Here is a 24,897-nt window from a genome sequence, read left to right as displayed (position 1 = left end):
AAACTTAGTGTTAATTTTCACGGGTTGAAACTAGGGTGTGTCCCTTTAAACTGATCACTAGACGTTCCAATTATGTTTTTCAACAAAATACATGAACATGAGCGTGAAATTAAATTAAAAACAATATTAAACAACGTGTTCGTCAACTGTGCATATTTAAGAAACATATATTTTTCATGTAGTGGCCTTAAAAATGGAAAATTACGAACCGCACATGTGCGGTACGATACTTTTTTTGCAAATACATGCGCCTGAACGCAGTTAGCAACGGTGTACAGTTTCCTGTGTACTGGAGGGTGCTTCACTTTTGTTTACTAGAATGGATTTGTTTTACGTCTATATTGTTAATTTTTCACGTTAACTGATTGCAATTTATTTTGTTTCCCATATCGTGGCTGAAAAATGTAAAATAGTATTTCCGTAAATATCGTATTCATGTTTTTGTTGTTAGGTGAACGCAGTTTGGGACGTCGATGGTAAGTCAAGTACTATCGGAAGTGGTTGCTGAGGATCTCACGAGTCCTGGGGTTTGATTTCCCTCTGTGGACCTGTTGTTCTTGATCTTTCCTCATCTCCGCCAGTGCCTCATCACTGGCGTAGAAAGCGTGTGTATGTGGGTGGGACAAGGAGTACATGTTCCCCACACTTTGTAGCAGCAGCAATGGTTTATTATATATATATATATATATATATATATATATATATATATATTCATGTATTTATGTGTGTGTGCGCACACCCCCCCCACCTTCCTACGCCGGTTTGTGGAGAAAATATACATAGGCTAGGCCTACTCCTACCAAAAAGCAGGACAGCATATACCACAACCGTTGATACATATGTATCTGTCGTGAGGTATTGGATGGGACAACGGAAATGGTCTCCTGAGGCACTGTATAAGGTAAGGTAATCTGGTTTTATGGGGGGTTTTCGGTTTTGTGTAACTGATTATGTTTGTGATGGGGGGGGGGGGGGGAGGGGACGTAGCCCAGTAAAGCTATCGCTTGATGCGCGGTCGGTTTGGGATCGATCCCCGTCTGTGGGCTCATTGGGCTATTTCTCGTCCAAGCCAGTGCACCACTACTTGTATATCAAAGGTCGTGGTGTGTATCATCATGCATGTGGGTGGTGCAAATATAACCAAATGTTTGACATCCAATAGCCAGGGGCGGGACATAGCTCAGTGGTACAGCGCTCGCTCGATGAGCGGTCGGTCTACGATCGATCCCCGTCGGTGGGCCCATTGGGCTATTTCTCGTCACAGCCAGTGCACGACGGCTGTTATATCAAAGGCCGTGATATGTGCTATCCTGTCAGTGGGATGGTGCATATAAAAGATCCCCTGCTGCTAATCGGAAAGAGTAGCCCATGAAGTGGCGACAGCGGGTTTCCTCTCTATATATCTGTGTGGTCATTATCCATATGTCTGACGCTATATAACCGTAATTAAAATGTGTTGAGTGCGTCGTTAAATAAAACATTTTTTTTTTCTTCCAATTATTAAACAAAACAAATTGTGTCGTCTTTGTAGCATGAGATTGAGAGAAATTATTTAAAAACGCAAGCATGCAAATATATAGGCATATCTATGTTACAGAAAATATGTATTATCAGGAAATATGTATAATTCCTAAAAATCTCAGAAAATATGTGTAATGTCTGATTCACTCAGGAAATATGTGTAATTCCTGCAAATGGGGAACACTTAAAATTTCCACTGTGAAGACTGGAGTTCTCCTGAAACAGAACAAATTTGAGTCCAACAGTCCATGCAGTTGTATTGTTATTCAGGAAATATGTATAATATGATAATAATAAAACATAAAATAATAATAATATAAAAAATAAACTTTTTAAAAATTCTATTGAAACATTTTCTTTCTTTTTTAATCCAATTAAAATTATAATTAAATTAATTGAATTTAAAAAAATAATAATCATACATTCATACGACTAACTTATTCAAGGTGCAACCAAGTTTCATTGATGTATAATTTAGCCTATAGTTTGTAAGAAATGGAGTTGAGATAAATGCAAAATCCGACGCCGTCAACGCCGCCGCTTTCGAGACAAAAGAAAAAGAAAAAGAAAAAAAGATGTCTGAAAATGAAGTGTCCCTCATAAAGAAAAAAGAAGGAAAGTACTAAGAAAAGTAAAGGGGAAGTAACTGATCCAACTGTCAACGTTTTGTTGATCATGTCAATTTATTTTTCGGAGTTAGATTTGTAAACTGATACAGTTACACTATCTGTTAAGTTACATCGCTACACGAACATGTCGCTCGAGATGTCTTCTGCAGCTGGTTCACAAACCGAAACAGTGGTTCGAGAGGGATCGGTAATTTAATGTGTTATAGCTTCGGGGGGGAGGGGGGGGGGGTGCTTTTTTTCTTTTTTTTTCTTTTTTGTAACGACTTTCAGTTTCATGATATGCTTGAAAGTTATTATTTATAGTACGAAATGGCATATTGCCTGGTCAGTTTATACTATAATCATTTCATACCAGGTCCAGTGTCATTTCGTACCATTGTCACTGATTGTGAAATGTCATTTCACACCAAATTCGTTTCAAACCACAGTCAATGAGTCATTAACTCATTTCGTACCACAGTCACTGACTGAGTCAGCTTGTACCATAGTCATTGTTAAAGAGATGCTTAAAGGGACAGTAGATAGATAGATAGATAGATATTCTTTATTTCCTCCATAAAATGAAGATTATTAAATAGTTTACAAATACAATAACAAATAGACAGGACATAATACAGCATCAAAATAAATAAATGTAAAAATACAAAAACGGTTACTAATCAATACTAAATAACTTCGTATAACTTTACTATTAGTGTTAAAGAAGAATGTTCCACTTTCGTAGTGTATAGCTAACCAGTAGCATTACACTTTCCCACATGTCGTAATCTAGAGACAATTGGCAATCTACAGGCAAACCGCCAAGTAAAAATGACAAAAACAAATCTTCATCTTCCCATAACTTCACAAATAATTCAATATTAAGCAAGTCACATACCTTGTTAAACAGAACACCTCTTTCTTGAAGTTTATTTTGACAAGACATTATAAAAACACGTGTTTAACTATATCATGAGCTACTGTGCCACATTAAACATTCTTTTGATTGCAATGGAGTTGAACCAACATGAATGAGTCTAGCGATATCACGAAAGTTGTATGGTTTTTCTAAAGCAAGTTTCCATAGTCTATGTTCAGAACCAGATCTAATTGTACAATAGCATGAAAGAGACAGTCTAGATTTGAGTTGTCTTTCTACTAGTACTAATGTAGTTTCATGGGAACGTATATTTTGCATTAAAATTTGAGCCCATATGCTTTTAGTCATAAACATAGAATTACATACATAGTCACCTATCACACCACACAAATCATATTTACAAACTAGTTGCAACATATTAAAGATAGGAGACTTAGTATCCCAGTTCTCTTTATGAATTAACACTGACTTAAACCTGTACTGCCCAAGTCTGGCTAAAAACATCTTTTTAAAAATAAACGATGACTTTGCATTACAAAGTTTACCCAGGAATACCAGTGCTTAGTGATCTATATGCCCTTGTAAAGAAATGAGTCCAATCGAGTCTGTGGTAATTACGTTAGGAGTTTGTTTAGGGAAACCCTGCACCTTTCTACAGAAGTAGCGCTGGATTACTTCTAGCATTTCATATTCTTTTAGTGATAGTCATCCCCACACATTACATCCATATAAACCACATGGTAAAAGAACTCTTTTCCAGATTTTCAGAGAGGAAATGGGATTAAAACCACCAAAACACAAACCAAAATCATGATTAGCATTAATTAGCTTTCTAAGTTTATCACAAGCTTGGGTTGTTCGTTCTAATGTTGATTTAGTTGAACTAATCAAAACACCAGCATATACAACAGATTCTTTAACAGGTAGCTTAATTTTGCCCAAATGTAGTGTAGTTTGTAACAATGGTTTTCTTGTACACACGAATTGCAGTATAGTACTTTTACTTGCATTATATCGTAATTTCCATTTATTTGCTTATACTTCTGTAATATTAAGTAGTCTTTGCAGACCTGTTGGGCTGTTGCTAAGTAACGTTGTATCATCAGCAAGGAGTATGCCAGGACATTGCCCCCAGGGCAGATTAAGACCATTAACAGAATCATTCAGTGCATGCAATAAATCATTAATATAGAGAGTACAAAGCCATGCAGATATAACTCTGCCCTGGCCAACTCCTTGCTTAACATGAAACAACTCTGACTTATAGCCACCATAACTAACACATGACTGCATTGAGTAATATGACAATCGCAGGGGACAATATTTCGAAATCTGAGGTAACCGGAAGTCGGTTCACGTGGTTTTTACCTAGGTAACCAATTGTTCGATTACGTGAATTATATTTGCGTAACCTGTGGATTACCTGATCGGTTACCTCAAAGTTACGATGAAATTATATTTTAAATACATAATTTTTAGCTCAAACATAAAGTTAAAACAAATACAAAAAAAATAAAACGTTTTATAAAACAGTTTCTTTAATGCTTGCAAATCGAAAGAAGTGACTTGTAGATGTTTCTTTTGTTTTCGTACGATCGTAGCGTTGTAGATTTATTATTATTATTATTATTATTCACCACTTACCATCGAGATCGCAAAAAGTAATTTTTAGTTGCCTGAATCTAAAAAACACTGTTCTCGGGAATCGGGCCACCGTATTCTAGAACCTCTGTGCAGCTTGCGGCAGTTAATACTATTGTAAAAATATCAGCCCAGTACTGAAACAAAATAGATACATTTGGAGGAAAAATGCCCATTCCCTGGTGCATGATTAGACTAATAATTTTCTTTCATAAATAACAAATAAAGGCTACCATTTGTAACTGATATGTAAAATTTAGTATACAGCAGATTAAAAAAAGCCCACCAAAAACCCAAACAACAAATGTCCAGTTCCTCTGAACTATAAAACATGCTACTCATTGGTGCATGATTAGATTAAAGCGGCAGTATCCAGAATATTTTTATTATTTAAGCACATAGAACAGAAAATCCAGTTACGTTTGGTGCATAGATGACTCCGCACTCCGCATTGGTTTCACTACGCTGGCTTATCCAGATCAAGAACAAAGCCAGTATTTTGAAAGTGGGACACTTTTGACGGGCTCCTACCGATCTCGGTTTTCATTGGGTTATCACAAGTGTGGAATTCCCCAACGAGATCACGTGAGATTTCAAAAATTTTGAACAAATTTAACTGTCTTGATTGAGGGGTCGTCTTATATTTCCAAAACATATTTATATCCATAGAGGTATGGTACAACGCCTTTCCAGGGGTCGGTGGGTGGGGGATTTGCCTTGACATTTTGACAGTGGCCAGCTGTTGGCATACGCGTTACATGTAAGGGGGTGTTACTAATTACGTAATGCTCTAGGGGTAGAAGAAGAGGGTACTGTATTCGATTTACGTAACATTTTTCAAGACTATATGTTATTTTTATTCATTACTTTGACGTAAAAATTAGTTTTTTGGAAATGTGCGGTCAGTCTAGGATCTATCCCCATCGGCGGGTATATAAAAGACCATGGTATGTGATATCCTGTCTGTGGGATGGTACATATATAAACAATCCCTTGCTAAAAAAAAAAATGTAGTGTGTTTCCAAGGTGCGTGTGAAGGGATTTCAGCGGGGTTGGGGTTATAGACTGTTGAGCGAAGTTTATATGGGGCCATGCTCCCCCAGAAAATACATTTCATTTTTTTTTAAGCTTGGGCAAGTAAGGGTTTCGACCTCCAATACTCTCCCCCTGCACATGCATCCAATTCCTCTCTAAGATTATGTCAAAATTATCAAATGTTAGACATCCAACAGCAGATGGAAGGAAAGATAGGATATGTTTTATTTAACAACACACTCAACACATTTTATTTACAGTTGTATGGCGTCGGATGATTATTAAATCAATATGCTGTAACTTTGATGTCGTTAAACACCTCCACCCCCACCCCAAACAACTTTACCCTTTCCAAACGAAAGAATATTTATTTGAATTTGTCGATTTTAACACGTAAAATTAAGAAGTGAAAACGTTCATTGTCTACTTTAGTATATTTTATTTTAAAAATATATACATGATTAATGTGTTACTAGTATACAAACTAAACTTTGAAAATTCTACTAACACTTTATAAAATATTAATTCTAAAATAGGAAGGTACGATTGTCGATAATACGTTGTCAAGATCAAACCGGTTTTAACGAAAGACTCTTAGTACCGTATTCTCAACCGAACGTTCTTCGTACAGCGCAAGATTTCTCTCTTAATTTTTTGAGATGAACCCTACAATTTGAAATCGGCAAACGCACGTGTTAACTGAAAGCACAGGCTGTCGTTTGCGCTTTGCCGAGCTATGGCGGCACAGGCGACGAATCAAGCGTATACTTTTGACGATCTCCGTTCATAGCGAACACACATGTGAGTTTTTTAAAAGTGCATTTGAGCTTGTATTTCATATTTGTACATGAACATGATGTTATAATATGCTAACCAGAGACTGTAACTTTAATCAAAATAAATCTTATAATAACATAAAAAGAAATATCACAATTTGACACTGATATTTTGTGGTGGCGATGCTAATTTCATTTTATCGCTGGTACTTCTATACCACAGTGACGTTCCAAATGTTTGTTATTTGAAGTTCATTATGCGATGTTAGTATTTGTGGCATTTTTGCATTTTTGTTTACGTTAAAACCGTTTTCAACCTTTGTAAAATTATAGACAATCCAATATTATGTCTACATATATTCCTTTAGAGATAGAATAGCACCAGATAATTTAGGTGCCTTAGTGGTACGTGCACATTTCTTTAAAACTTTTGGCTCGACTCTAATACTGAGCTTTTGGTCGCAAGTTACAACCATTGCAATATACCGTTGTCAACTGGTTTTCCGTGCATCAAGTATCTAAAAATCAGTCTAAAACATTTGTCGGAATACTAGTACTAGTAGTATGTCTGCATGAATAAACTTAATGTAATCGTGAAGTCTGCAAGTTTTAATTTCTGAACGTCTACAGGTCACGACGTAACCGATTTGCGGTTCGCATAAATTTAATTTTGCGTAACCGACACGCAAACCGCTGTTCTGTTCGCGTGTCGGTTACGCAAAGTTAAATATTGTGCCCTGCAATCGTAAAATTCTCCATAATTTGCCAGTACATTGTAATTCCAATCTTATATAATTTGTAAAACAAACCATCAAGCCACATACGATCAAACGCTTTCTCATTATCAAGAAAGTGAGTGGGTCAGCTTGCCCCAAATCCAAATCACCACCTACACTTGTACCAGTTTTCCCCAACCTGTGTAGTCAACTTGCCTGGCAGAAGTTAACAATTTGAACTAACCCCATTGCTTACTTGGTAAGTCCTATAGGCAATTCAGTAGTACAAATTACTGAACATGTGCAAGTTTAATTGTAAAATAATGTCCTGTGCATAATTAAAATGTATAATCCAATGTCATCATGGATCCTATTCAAGTAACTTAATTTAAATTTTACCAATATACTTCAAGCATTTAGTTCTCATATCCTTATTGACTGATCTTGTCCAAATTTTGAAGTGATTTGAATCATAACCATATACAGAATAAAAAGTGATGTACAAATAGACACAATGTAGACATTGATGTTACATGAGGGGTTCTGGATTATGGTAGCCCCACTCCCATGACTAGTGATATTCAGTGTTGGGCTAGTAAATAACTGCTATTGTCATGCCCGACGGCTAGTGAAAAAAAAGTCAAATGCTGCAGTTACGTCTATTTTGTAAATATGAATATCCTGTGACCCCCACCATGTTAGTGTTTTTAAGCTATGTCTCCCTTTTTAGGTGACATATCTGATTATTACTATTAATTAGTAAAATTGTATTAACTTAAGTAAAGTAGGGCTCGTGAATTTTTAATTGTGGCTAATACATTTTTTTAAATCACTTATACCATGGATAGTGGATTTTATAAAAATTCTAGAAGCCCTGTTACATGCATCAACTGATTAGAGTCAGCATAAATGTAACAGAGTCAGTGTAAACTGACACAGTCATAAATATATAATTTACAAACATAGCAACATAGGATTGGGGCAAGTTGACTATGCACACTTTACAGAGATAGAAATATTTGGTCTAGGGCTGAGTCAACTAGCATTTGTTTAAAATATGTTTTAGGATAAAACATTGATTAGTTATAAGTAATACAACAAATACATGTATTACCACATTGGCAAGGCTAAATACATGTATGTTTTAGGGTGAAAATAGATTACCGTGTTAAATAAATTGCATTAAACAGGAACATATCTCATTCACATATATATTGTTTAATTTGGTAGGCTCTATAGGACAAACAGCAAAGAAGATGTGCATTCATTACCACATAATAGTGTGGGTCTTTCCTAAATATTACAGTTTACACTGTAATGTGTTCATGTGCATATATATAGATCAGTCTGTCATAGAGTATTGAATTAAAATATTAAAATCATTGAATAGATCAGGGCTCACCCTGTCCATTGCCAAATTAGCCAATTGGTAATTTTGTTTGAAAGTGACTACAACGTGTTGGGCTAACCAGATTATGCTCAGATTAAGTACATTTTAATAATTGCCAGGGATTAATTAATACTCTGCAGTTCTGCGCCAGTGTGAGTCCTTATACTAAGTTATAGATGTTTCATTAGTTCAGGCTGCTTGCATTTGTTCCTGCGCTTTTCAAACACCGAATACAATAAATACAATAAATACAATAAATAATTTTCTTGATAAAATATTCTGCAGCTGATGGTTCTGCGACTTTTGTGATGAACCCACTCTGAGATTTGTGTAGTTGGACTGCCGTTTAATCATTTAGATTAGTTTTGCAGGTGTCAAAATATTTTTTTATTTTTTTTTAAGAAGGAAAATTTGCTTTGACTAGGTTGATTTTGACTTGTGAACCCCCACCCCCCACCCGCTTGCACACAGGCCTGCAGATTAATTCTTGAAAATCCTTTTTAAAAAGTTCATCGTAAAATTGAACTACAATTAAGAAGTGATGGAAAGCTATGGAGTTTGATTGACAACAACGTGTATGAAGCCCTGGTGTAAATAAAACCAGTTGCAAACATAGCTTTTCAAAGTTCTCTTTCGTTCATTCTAACTGAAATATGATTATGTTATTTAGAGAAGTCCTCGACTGCGACTGACGCTGACCAAACCAAAGAACAACAAGAAAGTGAAATGGACGACGGAAACGGTGGACAATGAACACATGGACAAGAAGAAGTCAAAGTGTGAGAGTCATTTAAGTGATTGACATCTCTTTCTTGTGGTGTGGAGAGTTGTTTAAATGATTGACATCTCTTTCTTGTGGGGGTGGAGAGTTGTTTAAGTGATTGACATCTCTTTCTTGTTGGGGTGGAGAGTTGTTTAAGTGATTGACATCTCTTTCTTGTGGGGGTGGAGAGTTGTTTAAGTGATTGACATCTTTTTCTTGTGGGGGTGGAGAGTTGTTTAAGTGATTGACATCTCTTTCTTGTGGGGGATGGGACGTAGCCCAGTGGTAAACAGCTCACTTGATGTGTGGTCGGTTTAGGATCTATCCTTGTCGATGGGCCCATTAGGCTATTTCTCGTTCCAGCCAGTGCACCACAACTGGTATATCAAAGACTGTGGTATGTGCTGTCCTGTATGTGGGATGGTACATATTGAAGATCCCTTGCTACTAATGGAAAAATGTAGTGGGTTTTCTCTCTAAGACTATATGTTATAATTTAAGTTCCTTACATATGTGAAAGATGTAAGCATGTTTAGTGCTGCTTCTTGTGGAAGCAAGGGTTCAGTGAATTGTACCTGAATTCAAAGACAAGTTAACGGTTAACTCTGTAATAAAATTATTAACCATGACCTACATGTACATGCATATTGCTTAAATCTATTTTACTGCCTACTTTTTATTCACAATAAGAAGTAAAAAGTGTTATTTCTACTTATTGCTTTCATGTACATGTTAGTGCCATCAAGTATCTTACAAAATACCTAGATGCTAAACATTCCAAACTTTATTTGAAAACAAGGATGACATCATTATTGAAGTATCCTACTATTCTAGGACCATATTTTCCTTTCAGTCAAAAAGCATTTTTAATGCAGGATTTTCAATAATTTTTATAAATTTAAAATGTCTTGTATTGGAAATAAAAACATACGTAATGTCACCTCCTGTTGTTTGTCTGCAACTTGGTAAAACATATTCTTACCTGGATTTAAAGTTACCTTATTATAAAGCTAACCTCATAGGAAGGTTCTCCTTTCAGTGAAATACATGTTGCTTATACTCAGTATTAACTTACAGTACATAATGTGATTCCTATATTAGAAAGCTTGCCATTTTCAGGTTGCTGTATTTATGAAAAGCCGAAACTGTTTGGCGAGTCGTCGTCTGAAGAGGATGATGACAGCGACGGGTGTGGACAAAACTGCCGCGGACACAAGAAAAAATGTTACAAATCACACGCTCACCAGCACAAGGATGATGGTACGGGTTGGGTTGTCAGTCAGATAGACATGGTACAAATCACACGCTCACCAGCACAGGGATGATGGTACGGGTTGGGTTGTCAGTCAGATAGACATGGTACAAATCACACGCTCACCAGCACAAGAATGATGGTACGGGTTGGGTTGTCAGTCAGATAGACATGGTACAAATCACACGCTCACCAGCACAAGAATGATGGTACGGGTTGGGTTGTCAGTCAGATAGACATGGTACAAATCACACGCTCACCAGCACAAGAATGATGGTACGGGTTGGGTTGTCAGTCAGATAGACATGGTACAAATCACACGCTCACCAGCACAGGGATGATGGTAGAGGTTGGGTTGTCAGTCAGATAGACATGGTACAAATCACACGCTCACCAGCACAGGGATGATGGTACGGGTTGGGTTGTCAGTCAGATAGACATGGTACAAATCACACGCTCACCAGCACAGGGATGATGGTACGAGTTGGGTTGTCAGTCAGATAGACATGGTACAAATCACACGCTCACCAGCAAAGGGATGATGGTACGGGTTGGGTTGTCAGTCAGATAGACATGGTACAAATCACACGCTCACCAGCACAGGGATGATGGTATGGGTTGTCAGTCAGATAGACATGGTACAAATCACACGCTCACCAGCACAAGGATGATGGTAGGGGTTGGGTTGTCAGTCAGATAGACATGGTACAAATCACACGCTCACCAGCACAGGGATGATGGTACGGGTTGGGTTGTCAGTCAGATAGACATGGTACAAATCACACGCTCACCAGCACAGGGATGATGGTAAGGGTTGGGTTGTCAGTCAGATAGACATGGTACAAATCACACGCTCACCAGCACAGGGATGATGGTACGGGTTGGGTTGTCAGTCAGATAGACATGGTACAAATCACACGCTCACCAACACAAGGATGATGGTAAGGGTTCGGTTGTCAGTCAGATAGACATGGTACAAATCACACGCTCACCAGCACAGGGATGATGGTACGGGTTGGGTTGTCAGTCAGATAGACATGGTACAAATCACACGCTCACCAACACAAGGATGATGGTACGGGTTCGGTTGTCAGTCAGATAGACATGGTACAAATCACACGCTCACCAGCACAGGGATGATGGTACGGGTTGGGTTGTCAGTCAGATAGACATGGTACAAATCACACGCTCACCAGCACAGGGATGATGGTACGAGTTGGGTTGTCAGTCAGATAGACATGGTACAAATCACACGCTCACCAGCAAAGGGATGATGGTACGGGTTGGGTTGTCAGTCAGATAGACATGGTACAAATCACACGCTCACCAGCACAGGGATGATGGTACGGGTTGGGTTGTCAGTCAGATAGACATGGTACAAATCACACGCTCACCAGCACAGGGATGATGGTACGGGTTGGGTTGTCAGTCAGATAGACATGGTACAAATCACACGCTCACCAGCACAGGGATGATGGTACGAGTTGGGTTGTCAGTCAGATAGACATGGTACAAATCACACGCTCACCAGCAAAGGGATGATGGTACGGGTTGGGTTGTCAGTCAGATAGACATGGTACAAATCACACGCTCACCAGCACAGGGATGATGGTACGGGTTGGGTTGTCAGTCAGATAGACATGGTACAAATCACACGCTCACCAGCACAGGGATGATGGTAGGGGTTGGGTTGTCAGTCAGATAGACATGGTACAAATCACACGCTCACCAGCACAGGGATGATGGTACGGGTTGGGTTGTCGGTCAGATAGAGATGGTACAAATCACACGCTCACCAGCACAGGGATGATGGTACGGGTTGGGTTGTCGGTCAGATAGACATGGTACAAATCACACGCTCACCAGCACAAGGATGATGGTACGGGTTGGGTTGTCAGTCAGATAGACATGGTGGTCGTTTTATTCACGTTTTATGTTATGGAATGCACTGTGTGGCACCGACAATCGAATATTGGTACTGTCGTAACGACAAATCTTGCTAGCACAAGTAGAGAAAACTTACTGTTTGGGGTTCACTTACCGATAATTAAATTTTCTTTGTGTTTATACACCTTATGGCAATCTGATTGGTCGAGAGGTGCTTACGTTTTTTTCGGTCCTATCTCGTTGAACCGAAAATATTTAAGCCCCGCCACCCCATCACCCCCCTACGCAGTGTGCACATATAGCTTTAACATTGCAGAACACATTATGCATAATAACCATAAGCTTACAAGGCAGGATGAGCAACTCACACACACACACACACACACAGTGCTGAAGGAAATTGTTAAATTTAGGCAAAATGATAGAGAAATTCGGTACAAATTTCAACCCACAATACTATTTATAATCCATATAACAATGCATACTGATTCGTTTGCAACCCTATGTACCTGTTTGGCATTATAGCTAATACAAATAAATGTTGTTATCCAGATTTGGGCATTTTCGTTGAATTTCAGGGGGAAATCAGCCTCTCCCGCTCCCCCCACCAATACGCCTATGATAGTAACACGTCTTTCATTAAAAAAAATTAACTGTGACTACAGCGAATTGCTATATCAGCTATTTTTACAATTTCTAATTATGTTTAAATTTATGACTTTAAATTAACGGTCGGCATATTTGTTTGCTAAAAGTCTTAAATTTAAGTCTATAATTGCTTTATTCAGTGATGGTACAATACATGTAGCAAGATTATAGCTACAATAGTACCAATATCTGGTGTCAGTCCTACACCGAGAAATGGGTGGTGTTTAAAGTTTACACTGAACTTTTTGTTTTCACAAATACAAATATATACTTTAAGTACCAGTAATGGTTATTATTAATGTCTGATCATAAAAATTTCATTCTCAAATAATATCTTATTTTTAGCTAAGGTGATTTGGCTTCCATTCTTGTAACTGAAATGTAATTGTGTGAACATTAAATTGTATAAATCATTAAAAAATATCTATACTTAATTTGCCTATTGAAAAGAACAATTGGAGTATCGTTGCGATGTTTATTAGTGTTAGTGTAATACACTGTGTATACTATACGTTCAGCCCCGTGTCATGACCTATTGTAGTAGCAGAATGGCGGGAATTGCACTACAGAACATTATTGTTTTCAAAGTTTCTCAGGAATCATGGCCCTGTGCCTCCTTGTAAACCTAATTGTCGCCCAGGCGTACCTGTAGTATCATGTCTCGTAAATATCCTGCCTGAAGTTTTAAATCACTGTCTGTAATATTCTTGTATTTATTGATGGAAATTAGGTCTACAGGTTTGCTAGTTTGAGTGACAGTATAGCTGGTAATATATGGCTATGTAACATTCTTGTATTTATTGATGGAAATTAGGTCTACAGGTTTGCTAGTTTGAGTGACAGTATAGCTGGTAATATATGGCTATGTAACATTCTTGTATTTATTGATGGAAATTAGGTCTACAGGTTTGCTAGTTTGAGTGACAGTATAGCTGGTAATATATGGCTATGTAACATTCTTGTATTTATTGATGGAAATTAGGTCTACAGGTTTGCTAGTTTGAGTGACAGTATAGCTGGTAATATATGGCTATGTAACATTCTTGTATTTATTGATGGAAATTAGGTCTACAGGTTTGCTAGTTTGAGTGACAGTATAGCTGGTAATATATGGCTATGTAACATTCTTGGACTAAAACAACCCAAATGTATTAGTGGTAAGTTCTTTTCAAAAGCTACTGATTGCAGTAAATGACTTTCTGCGTACAGTCAATTTGGCCCATGTTACTATCGGAAGAGGTAGATTGCTATTTTGGGTTTTGTCTGATCAGTCCTGGGTCTCCCACTTGTAGTGTTAATGTCAAAGTTTGTTTTGTTGAACAACACCACTAGAGCACATTCATTTATTAATCATCAACTGTTGGATGTCAAACATTTGGCAATTTTGACATGTAATCTTATAGAGGAAACCTGCTGCATTTTCCCATAAGTAACAACAGATCTTTATGAACCATCCCACAGACAGGATAACACATACCAGGGAACATTTTGTTTTCAAAATATTTCTGGTCACCTAAAATTGATTAGCAACTACTAGTACTCTTTAATGTTTTTAAATAATTGTGTAGCGGCCTTTGTTACTTGCGTGGTAAATTCTGACTGAACAATATGTTCCCTACATGTTATGGTCTTTGATATACATTTGTAGCAGTTGTGGTGCACTGGCTGGAATGTGAAATAGCCCAATGGGCCCACCGAGGACGGGACACATCTCGTCCCTTTCAGGTGTTGATTTTTTAGTTTTGTTTTTTGTTTTGATTCAGGAGAAAATATACAAGATGCTGGTGCTTCTGGCGGTCCTTCTACAGCCAGTTAGCGGTCAGCGTGGTCACTTGGGACAGGCCAGAACAGCAGACTCGGATCACAGAGAGTTCTGACGACCGCGTGGGTGCCGCTAGTCAGTAGATTAGTGGACGTACAGCACCACACATTGATATCTAGTAAATATGTTCATGTTCCGCTCTCTGTCGTCAGTGTCAGACATCTGCCGGTTATTATTCTCTTGTTACAAATGATGTATATTTTGTTATATTGTGTTAAAGAGTAACTCATTCTTATATTGAATTCATATATTGTGTTAAAGAGTAACTCATTCTTATATTGAATTCATATATTGTGTTAAAGAGTAACTCATTCTTATATTGAATTCATATATTTTCACATAAGTTAAGCAGGACTGGAACAATTGTTAGCTATTTGGCTAAAAGATTATATTAATGTTTAGCCAAATTAGATTTTATTTTTTTCTTCTTAACCAAATAAGTTTCCTAGTAGCTCTTCTAATAACTACCAAGTAGTTGTCCACATTCCTTTTGGTCAATTTATTATATATATTTTTTAATTGACCTTAGTTCAAATTTAACAATGACTATCAGAAATCTTCCCTGGAGATGCATCGAGATGAAGAATGCTAATAGTTTGTAATCTTGGCAGTATCGGACAGTTTTTAGTCTAACTCTGTAGATTTGAACAAAAAACCTAGAGATTAATTAATAATATACATTTTTCTTTGGGATTTAAAAAAAAGAAAATGACACTTAACAGTCAGTGTATTTTGTGTGCTGAGTGTCATTAAATAATCATTCAATAATTTTGGGGGGTGAAAAAAGGATCAAGAAAATAGAAACTGGTACATAGAGAAATTAATTAAGCACTCCCAGAAATAATATTGGACATGATAAAATTGCAAGTTTTATTTGATTTGTCCCAAGAAACACCTTTATCTAGAGGATGTACTGGCAGCACTTAGAAGGGTGAATTGCACCAGGAGCTGTTAGTTTTTAATCATACAAGACATTTCACTGTGGGGAATAAGAACACGGGTATGTAGTCTGTCATCCGGGCATGTGGGGGTTGTCTTTGACATTTCTGACATATATAATAGTTATACGCAAGTACATATCCTTTTGTTTTTTTGCGGGGGGGGGGGTCCAAAACAACTTCTACCATTTATACACGACAACAAATAAAACAAATGTATTACATTTACATATAAGCATTTTCAAATGAGTTTAAAAAAAACTAATTCAGAAGATTGAGACCCAAAACACACCCCCCCCCCCCCCCCCCCCCCCCCCGGTCTGCATTTGTATACCAGATCATAGAACCTTCCAGATCCACTTATTTTAGCTTCCATTTTGCCTGAAAATTCATCAGTGAAGACTGTTATTAAAGCAAATAAAACATTGAGCATTAAGTTGTTTATATATTTAACATACTCTTTTCAACCTTTAACTGTTTTATATCTGTTTAGAGATTGCTGTCAGTTTATTAAACTCCAGGCTTTATATCATTTGTAGGCTATATTTATATATATATATATATATATATATATATATATATATATATATATATATATATATATATATATATACCGATTGTCTTAACCGAAGTTTGTTTGCACTTGTCTTGATGCTTGCATATTTTATTAATATATTTATAATTATGTATTCATTTTTAAGCCATATATATACAGCAGTGATTATTCATATTTTTGTACAATGCATTAAAAGTAATTGCTACTGCATTATTGTTTTACTAGGGGCGTGTTTTTATAAGTAAGTTAGTCAGTAAGCTACATTTGGAGGTGTGCCCGAAGATGTGTGTTTGTATTAACTGTATTTTACTGTCCTGCTACTGACAAAGATCAAGTTTGAGTTTATCTTTTCAGTCCCCTACCTGTCCAACCGGAGGGGACTAATGTTTCATCTCTGTCCGTCTGTCTGTCTGTCCCACATATAGTTTTCTGGGTGTTTTTTCCACAATGCCTTGAGATATTGAGCTGAAAGTTTGTGTACAGCTTTATTATTCATGTACCGTTATAGATCAGGTACATGTATGACTTTCACTTACCGTTATAGATCAGGTACATGTATGACTTTCACGTACTGTTATAGATCAGGTACATGTATGACTTTCACGTACCGTTATAGATCAGGTACATGTATGACTTTCACGTACCGTCATAGATCAGGTACATGTATGACTTTCATGGTTATTTACTCATTTTTGTTAGTTATGGCCCTTTAACTTAGGAGATATGGAAAAAAAAATTCAACTTTTTGTTTTGCAATGCCTAAAGATATTGATCTGAAATTTTGAATAGCTTTATGTTCGGTTACAGATTAAGTTTGATTTTCATGAAAATTTACCTATTTTTCACAAATTTATGGCCCTTGAACTTTGAAGATGTGAAAATTTGTTTTTCAATGATTTAATTTTTGCAATGCCTGAAGATCTTGAGCTAAACTATTGTATATAGCTTTTATTATGTTCTGTTACAGATCAAATTTAACGTTCATGGCGATTTACCCATTTTTTCACACATAGTTTTGGCCCTCATCTTAGGAGATAAGAAAACTTGTTGGGGCTGGTAGGGGACAGGTTTTGCTTTAGCAGTACTCTCAGAATGCTTGTTGTCTGTTTGTCATCAGTAAGCTGTGTACATACATATTTTTAATTATTAATCAAATTATAAAAGCTTTTTGTATCATTTAATTTTTCCACCAGTATTTACCAACTGAAACTTGGTTCTGCTTTAATTGTTAGAGGCCACTTAACAATTATCTAACACCCTAGATGGAAGAGAATTACAAAACGGTTATTGGGAGGGGAGTGTAGCCGGGGAAGGGGTGTTTGTTTGTTCAAGAGTTATGTGATGTTTTAAAAAAACTAGGGGGAGGGGTGTAATTCATAAATTTACAAGCAGCCATGTTCAATATTTCTATTACATATGAGTTTTTCTTTGTGTATACCAAAGAAAACATTAAAACATATCAATAGAAAACCCAACGACGTTGGTCAGATTACATCATGGTGACAGTGAAATAAAGAATACTTGAGTAATCTTAGAGAGGTATTTGTTAGCATTACAAAACGATGTAGGTGTGGGAAGGTGTTTTAATGTTATTTAAATGTTCAATGGCCACTCATGTACAGCTGAACGTGCTGCACAAACCATTTTATTGTGCTCCTAAATGATAATAAAAGTTTGCTCTCAATGTACATTAGGAATTAATTCTCTTACACTAGCATGTGTTAGTTCATTCTCTGTATAGGCAGTTGTATGCCACAGGGTAAATGGAATGAAGTTGTTATCACAAATTGTTGTCTGCTAGAATTAATTATCTTACACTAGCATGTGTTAGTTCATTCTCTGTATAGGCAGTTGTATGCCACAGGGTAAATGGAATGAAGTTGTTATCACAAATTGTTGTCTGCTAGAATTAATTATCTTACACTAGCATGTGTTAGTTCATTCTCTGTCTAGGCAGTTGTATGCCACAGGGTAAATGGAATGAAGTTGTTATCACAAATTGTTGTCTGCTGGAAGTACTAGTTTTTGTTATTGGTTTATATTTTTAAAAAGTGTTATTGTATTGAAGGACTTGTATCTGTGGTAGACTTGCAACTGCTATGTTGTACTGCTGTCTGTAATATTTGTTAACTAACTAAAATGTGTTGTATTTATCATCTCTTCTTCATATGTAAGCCCTGTTCATGAAGTTGTGTGAATAACATATCATAATTACTGAGGTACACACAGTCTTTACATTTACAACAAATGATAACTGTAAACTTGGATTCCTGTATATATTTTGAACCATTCTGTTGTAGATACATTAAAGAAAACCCACTACTATTATATAAAGAATACTACACATGTGGCCAATAGAAATCATTTATGTTTTTCGTTTTTCAAAATGTACCAACGGCAAAGTTGTATATGTTCTAAGAGTCTTGTAAAATAAATGGTATCAGACACACACAAATGTAGTATTTTGTTTATTATACATCTTCATAAAAACCAAGACCCAAGCATAGTTAAATTAACCCTGGGTTAATATTAATATTTTTCGTTTAATTATTTTAGCACAAGTACAAAATAAACTTTATATTTGATTATATATAGATATCTTTGGTGGTTCTAAATCAAGTTTGAACATCGTCTTCAATTATTATTTGAATTAATTCAGTTCTTCATTTTGCACATTTCTGTTAACCACTGGTTGAGCCAGATAACATTTGAACAACTGGCCCCATATCTTAACAAATTAAATTGTCTTTTCCAACAGTTAACTTGTATGCACCAATAGCAGTCAATTGATTCAATGTCACGTGTCGTATGTCATAAATCTCTAAGTCCGTTATTGTCAGTGTATGCTTTTATAATAAATGTTTTGTTTTAACTGTCCTGACAAAATCAACATGTTTTTTTTATGTACATTTTGTGTGGTGGGGGATGGTTAGTACTCCCAAGTTAAAGCACTGTGGTTTGTATGCTCATGAAAATGATAATTGTGACTGGTCCTGAAGCTTCTTGCACCGAGCAGCACAAGGTATTGTACCACTATACATGTGCTACAGGTCAGCACATTCCTCGTTCTCACTGGAAAGAGAAGTAACCTAGTGTACCGACACTGAAGGACTAATCACAGGGTTAAATACACTAAAACAGTTGTTGTTCAGACTGAATGTTGCACTTTATGTTTACAGGACTTCACGTTTACAAGTTGTAATTGCCAGTACTATATGTGCAAGTGTCAAAACATTCTGCTCCAAGAAAATCACCCCTTTTTAAAGTATTTTCCGTGGGAGCATGAGCTCGCCTCACCCCACCCACCCCTAAAACATTTGCTTGCCAGCCTAGACACACTCCCCTGCTTAACTTCCTGTGCCTGCACTAGATGTGGTATATAACCAGAATTACATGGTTGATACTAGTAGCTCACATCGTTTACATGTGTGGAAGGTACATTCTTGGTGGTGTTGACAAAATAATTACCTGTTTAATAATGTTCTGTGTTTTATATCTGATGCTAGTTGTGGCCTGTTGTACAAAACTGTGGATGCTACATCCTAGGTACTCTCGTAGTGTTAACAAAAAATTACTTGTTTAATGTTTACTGTGTTTTATGTATTACTAATGACCTGTTGTACAAACGTGTGTATGGATGGTGCATCGTTAAATGTTACTGTTATTAAAATTTAACATATTGAATACTGTTCAGTAGTTTTTGTGCATCAGCAGTAGCTTGATACTTATGTGTAAATTGTAGCACTCAAATGACTTGTTTTCCCAGCCTTCTGAAGTTCGAAAACTCCCATTAGAAGACATAGTGTAGTATGAAACTGATATTAAACGAGCTTCCATTTCGTATCATGTTTATGTCCTGAGTGAAATCAATTTCAATTTGTCATGAGCTTTAGTGAGGGACATAAACATGATACAAAATGGTACAGAGTTTAATATCCTATTTATTACCCATAATCGATTTTAATTTTTATTACATACCTATTCAGTCTTACTATAGTGATAGACATTTTAAAATTTATCTTGTATCACACATATGTGCGATCTGGACCGGAACTTTTAAATGGGGAATTGCCTTTTTATTTTTACTGCAGTTGGCACCTTTTAATTACCGATATCATCTACAAATTATGTCACATTGTATTTGAAACATACAAGGCTGCCGCAGAGTATGATTCTTAATGTTAAAGTTACATTATCTGGTTACCATATTATAACATCATGTACAAATGTGAAATACAAGCTCAAGTACACTTTTAAAAAAGTTGTGTGTGTTCGCAATGAACGGATATCGTCAAATGTATACGCTTGATTCGTCACCTGTGCCGCCATAGCTCGGCAAAGCACAAACGACAGCCTGTTGTCAGTTTCAGTTAACACGTGCATTTGCCGATTTCAAATTGTAGGGTGCGTCTCAAAAAATTAAGAGAAATCTTGCGCTGTAGTTAAAACCAGTTTGATCTTGACAACGTATTATCCACAGTCATACCTTCCTATTTCAAAATTGTTAGTAGAACTTTCAAAGTTTAGTTTGTATACTAGTAACACATTAATCATGTATATGTATATTTAAAATAAAATATACTAAAGTAGACAATGAACGTTTTCCCTTCTTAATTTTACGTGTTAAAATCGACAAATTCAAATAAATATTATTTCGTTTGGAAAGGGTAACGTTGGGGGGGGGGGGGTGTGTTTAACAACATCAAAGATAAAGCATATTGATTTAATAATCGTCCGACGCCATACAACCGTAAATAAAATGTGTTGAGTGCATCGTTAAATAAAACATATCCTATCCTTCCATCTGTTGTTGGATGTCTAACATTTGGTAATTTTGACATATAATCTTAGAGAGAAATCGGGTGCATGTGCAGGGGGAGGGTATTGGAGGTCGAAACCCTTACTTGCCCAACCTTATAAAAAATTGAAATGTATTTCTGGGGGGAGCATGGCCCCATATAAACTTCGCTTAACACAGTCTATAACCCCAACCCCGCTGAAATCCCTGCACGCGCGCCTTGGAAACCCGCTACATTTTTTTTAGCAAGGGATTGTTTATATGTACCATCCCACAGACAGGATATCACATACCATGGTCTTTTTGTATACCCGCCAATGGGGATTGATCATAGACTGACCGCGCATTTCCAAACAAAAACCTTTTTAGGTCTAAGTAATGAACAAAAATAACATATATAGTCTTGAAAAATGTTACGTAAATCGAACACAGTACCCTCTTCCTCTACCCCTAGAGCGTTATGTAATTAGTAACACCCCCTTACATGTAACGCGTATGTCAACAGCCGGCCACTGTCAAAATTTCAAGGCTAATCCCCCACTCACCGACCCCTGGATATGGATATAAATATGTTTTGGAGATACATGTATGAGACAACCCCTCAATCAAGACAGTTAAATTTGTTCAAAAATTGCGAAATCTCACGTGATATCTTGTTGGGGAATTCTATACTTGTGATAAGCCAATGAAAACCGAGATCGGTACGAGCCCGTCAAAAGTGTTCCACTTTCAAAATCATGGCTTTGTTTTTGACCTGGATAAGCCAGCGTAGTGAAACCAATGCGGAGTGCGGCGTCATGTATGCACCAAACGTAATTGGATTTTCTGTTCTGTATGCTTAAATAATAAAAATATTCCAGGGAATGTAGTTTTAAGTAAATCCATGAAAGGAATATTAATCATAGATTTAAGAAAGAGTTGTTACGGCATTAAATAAAAGAAGGTATTTAATAAATACAGAACTTCACATACGTTGTTTTCACTTCCTACTTATTGCACAAGTTTATTTTGCAAAAGAAGATACCACTCTTGCACAAGATAAACTTGTGCAATAAATAAGAAGCAAAAACATATGTGAAGTTCTGTATATATAATACTCAACTCATTTAGTTGATGTTCCTGTAAGGTTGTAGTGCACCAATCAATGACGTCATCGTGTGATGTCAAAGTGTTACGCCCAACTTGGCGTTCTAGTGGGACGTATCACTTTCATATGTACCAAGATTTTTAAGCAATAGCTTTATGATCCGGCAGGTTATAATACAAATGTTCAAATCCTACAGATTGTTTTTATCAATAACCTATATGTTCAGTAAACAACAGTTGTTAGCACTCATCACACAACCAAAATTACAATATGGTGAATACAAGTAACATTCACTCCTCACAAGGGCAAGGATAAAAAAAAAAACCCACATCTTTGGGAATAATGAATCTGAGATAACCGAAATGTGTTGTATAGGCAACATGATGCAGTGTGAAAAAGAAAGCAGTACTAATTTTTTAATATCACAACTGAATCGTTTAGTGTTCTAGTGTGTATGACCAGATACAGATTACAAACCAGCTGCTTTAACAACTATGGTTGCACTACGGTCTAAAAGAGCAATCCGTATCCAGAATGTATGCAAGCATCTAGCGATGCCATATCTTACGTTTTGGACAGAGAATTTTGAAAACCCTGGAGATGCTGTAATGTCAGTACCTGACCACCAATATTAAAATGTCCAGATTTTCTTTTTTGTGAGCAACTTTCATCTGGCAATATATGAAAGCAGTGGGGGTTTTAAAATTAAATGTATTTCTAAACATTTAGAATAGATAATTCATATTATTTTAAAAAAGGTTTTAAAAAACCCTATGAATGTACCTGGTTGTTAATTTCAAAAATTTACTGAATGTACTGAATAATTGTTTTTCTTTAAAAACCCACATTTTAAAGCAAAGAACCAATTCGAAAAAACCCACTGAAAAACTAAAATTGTCGTAATCACATGACTGAAGAGAGACTTGGAAGTACTGTACTGCCTAACTGTAACACTCCCCCTCCATGTAGTTGGAAGTACTATACTGCCTAACTGTAACACTCCCCCTCCATGTAGTTGGAAGGATGATACTTCCAAACAGTACCTCCCTCCCATGTAGTTGGAAGTACTATACTGTCTAACAGTAACCCTCCCTCCCATGTAGTTGGAAGTACTGTACTGCCTAACTGTAACCCTCCCCCTCCATGTAGTTGGAAGGATGATACTTCCAAACAGTGCCTCCCTCCCATGTAGTTGGAAGTACTATACTGTCTAACAGTAACCCTCCCTCCCATGTAGTTGGAAGTACTATACTGTCTAACAGTAACCCTCCATGTAGTTGGAAGTACTATACTGTCTAACAGTAACCCTCCCCCCATGTAGTTGGAAGTACTATACTGTCTAACAGTAACCCTCCCCCGTGTAGTTGGAAGTACTATACTGTCTAACAGTAACCCTCCCCCATGTAGTTGGAAGTACTATACTGTCTAACAGTAACCCTCCCCCCATGTAGTTGGAAGTACTATAATGCCTAACAGTAATCCTCCCCCATGTAGTTGGAAGTACTGTACTGCCTAACAGTAACACTCCTCCATGTAGTTGGAAGTACTGTGCTACCTAAAAGTAACCTTCCCCCATGTAGTTGGAAGTACTATACTACCTAGCAGTAACCCTCCCCCCATGTAGTTGGAAGTACTGTACTGCCTAACAGTAACCCTCCCCCATGTAGTTGGAAGTACTATACTGCCTAACAGTAACCCTCCCCCATGTAGTTGGAAGTACTATACTGCCTAACAGTAACCCTCCCCCATGTAGTTGGAAGTACTATACTGCCTAACAGTAACTCTCCCCCATGTAGTTGGAAGTACTATACTGCCTAACAGTAACCCTCCCCCATGTAGTTGGAAGTACTATACTGCCTAACAGTAACCCTCCCCCATGTAGTTGGAAGTACTATACTGCCTAACAGTAACCCTCCCCCATGTAGTTGGAAGTACTATACTGCCTAACAGTAACTCTCCCCCATGTAGTTGGAAGTACTATACTGTCTAACAGTAACCCTCCCCCGTGTAGTTGGAAGTACTATACTACCTAGCAGGAACCCTCACCATGGAGTTGGAAGTACTGTACTGCCTAACAGTACCCCCCCCCCCATGTAGATGGAAGTACTATACTGCCTAACAGTAACTCTCCCCCAAGTAGTTGGAAGTACTATACTGCCTAACAGTAACCCCCCCTCCCCCATGTAGTTGGAAGTACTGTACTGCCCAACAGTAACCCTCCCCCATGTAGTTAGAAGTACTATACTGCCCAACAGTAACCCTCCCCCATGTAGCTGGAAGTACTTTACTGCCCAACAGTAACCCTCCCCCATGTAGTTGGAAGTACTGTGCTGCCTAACAGTAACCCTCCCCCTATGTAGTTGGAAGTACCATACTGCCTAACAGTAACCCTCCCCCATGTAGTCGGAAGTACTGTACTGCCTAACAGTAACACTCCCCCTCCATGTAGTTGGAAGGATGATACTTCCAAACAGTACCTCCCTCCCATGTAGTTGGAAGTACTATACTAACAGTAACCCTCCCCCATGTAGTTGGAAGTACTGTACTGCCTAACAGTAACCCTCCCCCATGTAGTTGGA

General features: G+C 37.1%; 1 protein-coding gene across 1 annotated transcript; it reads left to right on the top strand.

The window, feature by feature from the left end:
* The first annotated feature begins 2,171 nt into the window (after positions 1–2,171).
* On the top strand, positions 2,172–20,117 carry LOC121382610 (E3 ubiquitin-protein ligase PPP1R11-like). Its single transcript, XM_041512129.1, has 4 exons — positions 2,172–2,337; positions 9,238–9,346; positions 10,450–10,590; positions 14,881–20,117. The coding sequence occupies exons 1-4, from the start codon at positions 2,275–2,277 to the stop codon at positions 14,931–14,933; spliced, it is 366 nt and encodes a 121-aa protein (XP_041368063.1). The 5' UTR covers positions 2,172–2,274; the 3' UTR covers positions 14,934–20,117.
* The last annotated feature ends 4,780 nt before the right edge of the window (positions 20,118–24,897 follow it).

The sequence above is a fragment of the Gigantopelta aegis genome, chromosome 10, assembly GCF_016097555.1.
Source record: "Gigantopelta aegis isolate Gae_Host chromosome 10, Gae_host_genome, whole genome shotgun sequence".
NCBI classification, from domain to species: domain Eukaryota; kingdom Metazoa; phylum Mollusca; class Gastropoda; order Neomphalida; family Peltospiridae; genus Gigantopelta; species Gigantopelta aegis.
Note: the sequence above shows the minus strand (reverse complement) of the source record. Positions and strands in the feature narration are given on the sequence as shown.